Source organism: Urtica dioica, chromosome 5 (assembly GCF_054948205.1).
Source record: "Urtica dioica subsp. dioica isolate 48M chromosome 5, U.dioica_male_clone48M_v1_H2, whole genome shotgun sequence".
NCBI lineage: Eukaryota > Viridiplantae > Streptophyta > Magnoliopsida > Rosales > Urticaceae > Urtica > Urtica dioica.
This window is the reverse complement of record NC_142760.1, coordinates 42,647,037-42,656,352: the sequence shown is the minus strand read 5'-3', so window position 1 is coordinate 42,656,352 and position 9,316 is coordinate 42,647,037. Positions and strand designations below refer to the sequence as shown.

At 42.4% G+C, this 9,316-nt stretch overlaps 1 protein-coding gene across 1 annotated transcript; it reads right to left on the bottom strand.

Moving 5' to 3' along the window:
- Positions 1-1,212: 1,212 nt before the first annotated feature.
- Positions 1,213-8,829, bottom strand: LOC149398725 (ABC transporter C family member 3-like). Its single transcript, XM_089614835.1, has 9 exons — positions 6,443-8,829; positions 6,266-6,352; positions 5,301-5,924; positions 4,240-4,404; positions 3,102-3,611; positions 2,413-2,718; positions 2,145-2,208; positions 1,791-2,030; positions 1,213-1,691 (listed from the first exon to the last, which is right to left on the bottom strand). Exons 1-9 carry the CDS (start codon positions 8,762-8,764, stop codon positions 1,585-1,587), a joined length of 4,425 nt encoding a protein of 1,474 aa, XP_089470961.1. The 5' UTR covers positions 8,765-8,829; the 3' UTR covers positions 1,213-1,584.
- Between the last annotated feature and the right edge of the window lie 487 nt (positions 8,830-9,316).

Here is a 9,316-nt window from a genome sequence, read left to right as displayed (position 1 = left end):
ACAATAAAATTTACTCTTATGGATGCTAATCTCACTCAATAAAAAAAATTCACTAGCCTCTCTCGAGTGATCTAGCAAACTTATGCAATTAACGAATTATTATCCTATCGGCTTCTAATCTTATTAAAACAATCACACGCAATGAAACAAGAGTTCAAACGATTACATAAATTCCCTAGATTTTCTACTGACCTAGGATCAACTAAGAAGACATGAACAAAAGCACGATTATTTACTCTCTCTCGAGTAGCTAAACAATCCTAGATAACAACTCTAATGGTGATCAAGCATTAGAAAGCATAAGGAACAATTCATATCAAGCAATCCATAATAATGAAGCAAACAATAATTATCTAACCCTAACGAACCCCCCAGCCATTATCAATCTCGGCTACATCGCAACCCCATAAGAAACTTAGCCTCTAATGGTGTTCATAATCAACGCTAAACATAACAGAATAATTAAAAGCAATAAAATAAAGATTGAAACCAAAATAGAATTCATATTAAATAAAATTGATGTTCAACAATAATTTAGAGCAATAAAATAAATAAAAGAAGAGAAAAAAGAAGAATGAATGAATTCGGAGAAGGAAAATTCGTCGGGTTGTCAATTCCGTTGAAGAACGCATTTTTCCTCTTTCAAAAGCTCTCAAGAACAACCAAACAATAAAAGAGAAACTTAAACAAAAGGGAAGATGTGTTTTTGAGAGCTTAAAGTCGAATATATAGGTCAATGTGTGATTCTTATAGCATATTGGGCCTTTGGGAATGGTTCAAATGGCCTAAAAAAAAAACAAAAAAAAACAAAACGGAAAGAAAGTCCGTCAAAACCCGAAGGAACGCGCGGCGCGGGCGTTAAATGCTCGCGGCGCACACTGGTAGTCTGGAGATCCTCGCGGCGCGCAATTTTTTCTTGCGGCGCGATGATGCTTCTGGACGCGCGCACTGTTTTTGTATCGGACGTATCTTCTTGCTCCGATGTCCGATTTTCGCAAATAAATATGCGTTGAAAAGCTAAGAGATAGCTCTATCCAATGATAGAAAGAATTTACCACTTCAGAATCTCAAATCATGCAGAAGAAGACGTCATGTTTCTTGATTAGCTCTAACTCGTCCGAAAAATCTTCAAATCATCCCAAAGTTGCTCTATTGCCCTCAAAACACTTTTAGATCATGAAAATCTATAATAACAAATAAAAACACAAAATATATCAAAAACACCCAAGGATTCGCTTCGACTCAACTTTGGGAACGAGCGATTTGTACGTATAAAACGCACTCATCACCCATTAAGTAACGATTTTCCACAAAAAGAAGTAGCCAAATTAAAAATTACATTAAGGACAATAATGGTAAAAAAAAGTACAATATAAAATTAACACACTTCTTAAACCTATATGGCTTCACACTATACTTCATTTATTCTTCAAATAGAAAATGCATTACAACAAGAACATAATTTTTGCTCTTCCAAATACTAATCCCCGCGGTTCACTAATCATAATCTTTTTCGCCATCGTCAAGAAAACTAGCCTCAATCAAAGAGTTAGACTAACTATTCTCAGTCGGTTTTGTTTCCGGTCAAAAATTGGACGTCGATCTCACGGTGTACTCCGCCACAAGCTGTGAAAAGGACGACGATTTATTCTCAAGCAATCTCGCTGGAGAGTCGTATTCCTCGATCAGCCCTGCGTTTAAATTAATTTGAAAAAAAACTCGATTTTAACAAATGCAATAAAATCACGATCTTAATACTTATGGAGATGCGTTAATATTATATTACTTACCGTGAGTCAGAAGCAAAACCATGTCGCTGTCGAGAACAGAGGTTATACGGTGAGCGATAGTGATGACCGTGCAATCGGTGAAGTGTTGTCGCAGAGTTTGCTGGATTAGATTGTCCGTGGCTGTGTCCACCGATGCCGTGGCCTCGTCGAGCACGAGGACTTTGCTTTTCTTGAGTAACACTCGGCCGAGACACACTAATTGTCTCTGACCCATACTCCAATTGTCTCCATTCTCCGTAACTGCGACAAAAAAAAAAAAAAAAAAAAAAAAAAAAAAAAAACCCCGAAGATATTTTACTAATTCTTCTTATTCAATAATAACAAAAAAATATTAAGCCTAATATATTTACAAACCTGATGAATCCAACTTCCCTTCTTTTCTCCTAACCTCGTCTCCAAGTTGACACTTATCCAGAGCCTAAACACAAAAACATAATGGAGTTAGAGAATATGCATCAAAATAATTTAAAATAATTAAACAAGATAGTCCTTAAACTAAATTATCGTGAGATCGGCGATCTGGTCCTTGGCTTCTTTTTTTTAGCAATATACTCCTCAAACTATTGATTTTATAGCAGTTTATTCTTATATATGCGCTATGAAGACGAATTAAAATCCTGACCTCCCATATTTGTTCGTCGGTGTACTCTTCAAGTGGGTCCAAGTTACTCCTCACGGTCCCTTCGAACATGGTCGGGTCCTGAGGGATTATGCTGAGCCTCGACCTCAGATCGTGAAGCCCGATCGAAGATATGTCGATCCCATCGATAACGATCTGCCCGGAATCAGGGTCCACGATCCGGAAAAGTGTCTGTATGAGCGTCGATTTCCCGCTCCCCGTTCTCCCCACGATTCCCGTCTTCGTTCCCCCACGGAAAGTGCACGTTATGCCCCGCAGCACCAGCGGCAAATGCACAGCGTATCGCACCTAAATTCATATAAACACACATATAATAGATCAATATCAAATGAAGAATATATTAAAGACTCTGGTATAATCTCTCACACTATATACTATATAGAAAGGGTTCTATAATTATATAGCCAACGTTTGGTTAATTATAGTTAATTAGCCACTGATTCTATTAACTACAATTAATTATAATAAAAAATCTCCAAATAACTCCCTCCCATTGACAATTAATGGGCGGGAGTTAATTGGGCAAAATTTTCAATTAATTGTTTATAGAATCAGTGGCTAATTAACTATAATTAACTAAAAGTTGGCTATTTAGCAAACAATAAGTTTGATGTGGCTTACTTGCTTATAAATTTCACAAAGAAAGCGGTCAAAACCCTAGAAGTAGTTACCTGAAGATCGCGAATTTCGACCTCTCCGTGGGCGGGCCAAGAACGATCGGGGCGGTTCGATTCGATCACGAGAGGAGGCTCGCTCGGGATGGTGGTGTATTGAAGCATTCTCTCGACCGAGATGATCTTGTTTTCCATGTTGCAGAGATTCCATATGACCCAGGCTTGCAACATGTTGAGGTTGAGGCCGTACGTGACGGCCAGGCCAGCGATGGCCGGGTTTATGAGTCCCTCGGGAACGGAGACGAGGAATACGAGGCAGAAAGCAAAGGTGACCGCCGAGAGCATGTCGAGTCGGAAGCAAAGCCACTCCATCGCGGCGGCGATGCTGAACTTTGGACGCGAATAACCGTCGCTCAGCTTCATGTTCAGCTCGCGGAACCTCCATTCCTCCTCGAAGCTTCTGATCGTCGTCGCGCCGGAGATCGTCTCCGCGAAGTGCTGTATCACCGGAGCCTTGCAGACTCCGACCAGACGCGAGAGCTCTCGGGCCGATGGGATGTAGTATTGCTGCGCAGAGTTTGAATTGATTGCGTTACACAATTTTGTGTCTGTTGTTCTATGTAGCTTAGCTCTCAAGTAATCAATGGTTTTGGTCAACTATTTTCTGTAGCTTACGTCTCGCCTCGCGTAATCAAAGGTTTCGGCATGATTTTCTATCTAGCTTAGGTCTCAAGTAATCAATGGTTTTGGTAAACTATTTTCTGTAGCTTAGCTCTCAAGTATTCTATAAATTGATTGCGTTATGCAATTTTGTCTGTTGTTCTATGTAGCTTAGCTCTCAAGTAATCTATGGTTTTGGTCAACTATTTTCTGTAGCTTAGCTCTCAAGTAATCTATAAATTATGGTTTGATGTTCTCGGTAGCTTAGGTTTCAAGTAATTAATGGTTTTGGGCATTATTTTCTGAGTAGCTTAGATTTTAAGTAAAATCAATGGTTTTGGTTTGATATTCACATTCCACGTAGCTTAGGTCTCAAGTAATCTATAAATTATGGTTTGATGTTCTGGCCTGGTAGGTTAGGTTTTTAAGTAATCTATAGTTTTGGTCTGATATTCTCGATGGCCTAGCTAGGTCTTTACATCAAAGACAAAGAATGAATACAATTTTCATAGAGGTCAATGTCGAAATTGAGTACCTGATACCAAATACAAGTCGCGATGACGGGAATGAAAACGATGAAGACTTGCCACGCAACCTGAGACATAACAGCGATGATCCCGAAGAGCTGGATCATCGAGAAAGCAAAGGATGCCACTTGCGAGAAGATGTTCAGATCCACCGCGCTCTGGTCCGTCGAGGCCTACAACAACAAAACAATTTAAAAAATCAATTAACCAAAATATCGATCGGAGTTGAAACGAAGAAACCTTAAAAAAAAATACTATCAATTAACTTGGTTCTCTATTCATAATTTTCGTAACAATTTTCTTGCTCAAGTGGCTTAATCTTCCTAGCTTATAGGCTAATATAGCTTCTACTATCTACTATTTGACCCTCATAATTAACTCTTATTACTATTATATCCTAGACAATTCCAGGTCCTACCAATACAACTACAGAAATTATACTAATAAATAAAAAAATCTTCTCGTAACCCTAATTATTTGAAAACCGTGGATACCCACGCTTCACCCGACTAAGCCCATGAGGCCCTGGAAGTTCGACCGATAGTACTAATGGAATGAAATAATTAAATTACCGATATTACCCTTTCGAAGTCTAATTAAATTAATTTAAAGACTCTCACCCCAAAGGAAAACATCCCAATTTTCACTCAATATATTTGCCCAACTTTTCCTTTCACTCTCTTCATATTTATACTAAGCAATTGCTCAACTAACTATTAATTTCAAATTACAATACTACCCTTAAGGTTGAAATAAAAATTACCGATATACCCTACGGGGACTCACCCTGTTTTCGTAACATTTTCCTTGCTTAAGGGCTTAACATAACATTTTCCTTGCTCAAGTAGCTTAATCTCCCTTACTTATAGGCTTATATAGCTTCTACTATTTACCATTTAACCCCCCCTAATAAACTCTTACTACTATCATATCCTCGAAAACTCTTCTCGTAACCATAATTGTTTGAAATACACCACCATCCCTAGCGATAGCACTAATGGAATGAAATAATTAAATTACTGATATTACCCTTTCGAAGTCTTAATTAAATTAATTTAGGGACTCTCACCCTGTTCAAGATTCTCCCGCTGGGAGTGGCGTCGAAGAAGGACATCGGGGCTCGGAAAATGCACTCGTGCATCCTATTGAAGAGCAGCGTGGCGGTCTTGTAGCCCGCGGTGACCAACAGCGTGGCTCTCACGAGGACGCACAGAGAGCTTCCCACGGAGAGCGCCACGTAGACGAGTATCAGAGTAGCGCTCCTCACCGGCGCCTCCGAGTCCGCCGAGACCGGGGTCGCCCAAGCCATCCAATAGTTGCTCCCGATTTGGAGGACTTGAAAAAGGACCTGAGCCAATAGTATGACCGGGACGAGGGCCCCGCCGTAGGCCGTCGTTATGTACTTCCAATACACCCAAAAGCCCACTTGGCCTTTCTCTCTCTCCTCGTCTTGGACGAGCTGGCCTTTCGGGTCCGCCGCTATGTCCTCCGTTCCTTCTTCTGCTTTCGATGATGGTAAGGACGGTTTCGGTTCTGACGATGATTCGGTGGTCTGAGACGAGGCTGTGTCGTTCGCTGCGCTGAGAGTGGAGAGAGCTTCCTTGTGGGCCCCGACGAGGTCCATGAAATCGGTACCCGAGTTGAGGATTTCGTTGTACTTTCCGGCTTGGGTGATTCTTCCGTCTTTCATCACCTGTTTTCACCACAGAAAGAGAAGAAAAAGAAAAAGGGTAAATCATATCCTCAGTTTCCATTTTTTTCAAAATAATACACTCATAGTTGTGTAAAATTATATCCTAATATTTTGAACAATAGATAACCCTTTTATGATAAGTTTACTAATGTCACATTATACCATTTTGAGAGCAATTAAAACTTTGATATATAAGTATTTAGGAGCTTATAATATAAATAATATTATACAAGTAGTAAAATTATAGGATAATATAGTTAAATAAAATAGTGTATTATTTGTCAAAAACTTTAAATGATGTTTAAGAAGAAACTTTACATATTGATATCAAACTTGCTTACCAAGATAAGATCGGCGTTGGGAAGGAATTCGACTTGATGAGTAACGTAAATCACAGTTTTTGAAGCTAATAACCCCATCAAGCATTCCTGTCACAAGTCACAGCACATGAAGAAGATCAGTTTCAATTTCCTTGTTTTTTTTAAATGAATTAAGTGTTTGCTTGTTAAGCAAGTTACCTTTAAGAGGTGAGATCCCGTGTGAGCATCCACAGCGCTGAAAGGATCATCGAAAAGATAGATATCCGCGTCTTGGTACAGTGCTCGAGCGATCTGGATCCTCTGTTTCTGTCCCCCGCTCAGATTGATTCCCCGTTCCCCGATCACCGTCTGATCTCCGAACGACAGAATCTCGAGGTCCTTCTTCAATGAGCACGCCTCGAGAACCCTATCGTACCTCTCTCTATCCATGGCCTTCCCGAACAAGATGTTATCTTCGATCTTCCCGCTCTGAATCCACGGCGACTGAGCCACGTAAGCCTTGGTCCCGCAAACCCTAACCGCCCCGGAGACCCTCGGAATCTCTCCCAAGATCGAAGAAAGAAGGCTCGATTTTCCCGACCCGACCGTCCCACAAACCGCGACTCTCATCCCGTTCCCGACCCTCAATCTTATGTTCCTCAGGGTCGGATTCTCCGAGGACGACCCGTCCCAAGAGAAAACCCCGTCCACGATCTCCACGGAGAGACCCGATCCACCTCGGGGGATCTTCTCGACGACGTCGGAGTCTAGGTCGTCCAGGCGAAGAAACGACGATATCCGGTCGAACGACACTTTCGTCTGGGCGATCATCGAGATCAAGTCGGGGACGTTGTAGATCGGCTCTTGGAGGATCCTAAACGTCGCGAGCGCCGCGAGAATCTTCCCCGAATCCAACGGGATCCCCAAAGCCACGCACGTCCCGAACGTGACGACAGACACGAACGTCGGAGCTCCCCAGAAGACGAACGACGTCAGAGCCGACGTGTAGAGATACTTCCTCAACCAACCCGACTCGGTTTCCCTCAGAGCCGTGATCTTCGAGAGAAACTTCATCTCCCAACCTTGGAGCTTGAGGATCCTCATGTTCCTCAAAACCTCCGAGGTCGCTTTCATCCTCGCGTCCTTCGACCCCATTAGCTTCTCCTGAAACCGCTCTTGAAGCTTCCCGAGCGGGAGATTCGCGACCATAACGAGCACGGTCGCGACAAGTGTCGACACCGCGGCGATCCCGAGGCTCTTGTAGAGGATAAATAGCGCGAGAGCTATCTGAAGAAGAACCATCCACGGGTCGTGCATATACCAAGGATAATCCCCGATCCTCTCGGCGTCGACTGTCATCAAATTCACGATCTCGCCGCTCGTTCTTCCTCGCCTTGACCGCGATGAGAGCGTCAAGGCCTTCTCGTAGATCACCGCCACGAGCGCGGCCCTAATCTTGATCCCGATCTGCTGGGTCTTGAAGAACCATTGCCTCTGAGTGAAACACTCGACGAGCTTCGCGGAGAAGAACGCCGAGACCAAAGCGTACCCACCGTGGGCCCCGAAACCCTCGCGGTCTCCCGAGAGGAACTTCACGAACGAGTCGATCAAGTACGGGCCCACGTAAGAGGCGAGCGTGTTCAAGAGGACCGCCACGGCGGTCCATATGAACTCCTTCCACACCGACAAGAAAACCCCACGGACCAGCTCGAAAGTCGTGATCTCCGATCCGGACTCGATGTTGCTCCTCAATTTCGGGTATATCACGGCCACGGTGTCGCTGGGGTCGAGCTGAGGGACGTCTTCGAGGTCGAGGGTCTTCTTCGATCCGACGGCCACGAGCGGTCCGATCCACGAGAAGGTCAAGAGGCTGAGAATCCCGGCTTTCGAGTACGGAGTCACGGTCTGATCGCCTCTCGGCTCCGCGGGTCCCGCCAAAAGAGGCTCTTCGAGACCACCACCGGCCTCGGAGACAGCCTCGCCGGAAAACCCGACGAAGACGAAGAACAGACCCGACAAGACCGAAGCGGCATCGGAGACCAAGTTGAGACGTGTAGACTTGGTGAAAACGATGTCAACGACCAAGGAGTAAAGTGAAACAGAACAGTAAAAACACCACCAAAGCCTAAGCAAAACAGGGTATTTCTTTGACTGCCCTAAAGTAGAGAGCTTTACTTGTAAATACAGAGCGAGAAAACCCCACGAGAGAGTTCTGATACCAAAGTCAAAGAGGGTTACGAGTTTTTCCTCTGACCAATAATCACTCTTGTACCAATAAAAGTAGCTAAATAAACACAGGATTAGATTGAAAGCTGAGAGGCAAAGAGAGGTTAAAAAAGTTTGTTTGTGATAAATAAACAGACTTTTTCCATTTAAAAGCCTCTCTTTCGTTGGAGCTTTGTGAAAAGCCCACGATATGAACAGTAATAATAACAGAAATAAATGCGACGAACCAGATATCCCGCGAAGGAAAATCGGCCGAAATATGAAGTCGGGATCGAAGGAGTGAGAGAAGAGCGATGATAAACCGGAGATTTCCATTATTATTATTTATTTTTTGAGGGGATTTGTGAATTCGTTCCTGTGTTTTGGGAAAGCCTAAAATGGAGAGTCTTTAATTGAGGAAGGTGTGAGTGTGTTTTTGACTATATATAGTGTGTTTAAGTCAAATAAAGACAGATTGTGGTCAAATTAACATAATTTTTTGTTATAAAGTAAAGGCGAGTTTGAAAAAAAGAAAGGGCTTTTTTTTTCTTTTTTTTTTTCTTGGGCTATACATAATAGCGTGACGAGCAAGGTTCAATAATCGGATATTGAAAAAAAAAAAAAAAAAACAAACAAACAAAAAGATATGTGCGCAGAAAGTTTTGGTGGAGATTTTCCCGGAAAGCGGGTTCAAGTGGACCACCTTGGAGAATGTGCTAATAATAAATATCAGAGAATATTCAACTTTGCGCAGCAAAAAAAAAAGTACACGTAATTATCAAATATATCATATGTTTGCTTACATGGTTCAATAAAAATAATATGGCTTGGAGTGGAATCTATTTTGCAATGAAATATAATCTTTGAATGTACTAAGGATATGGTATC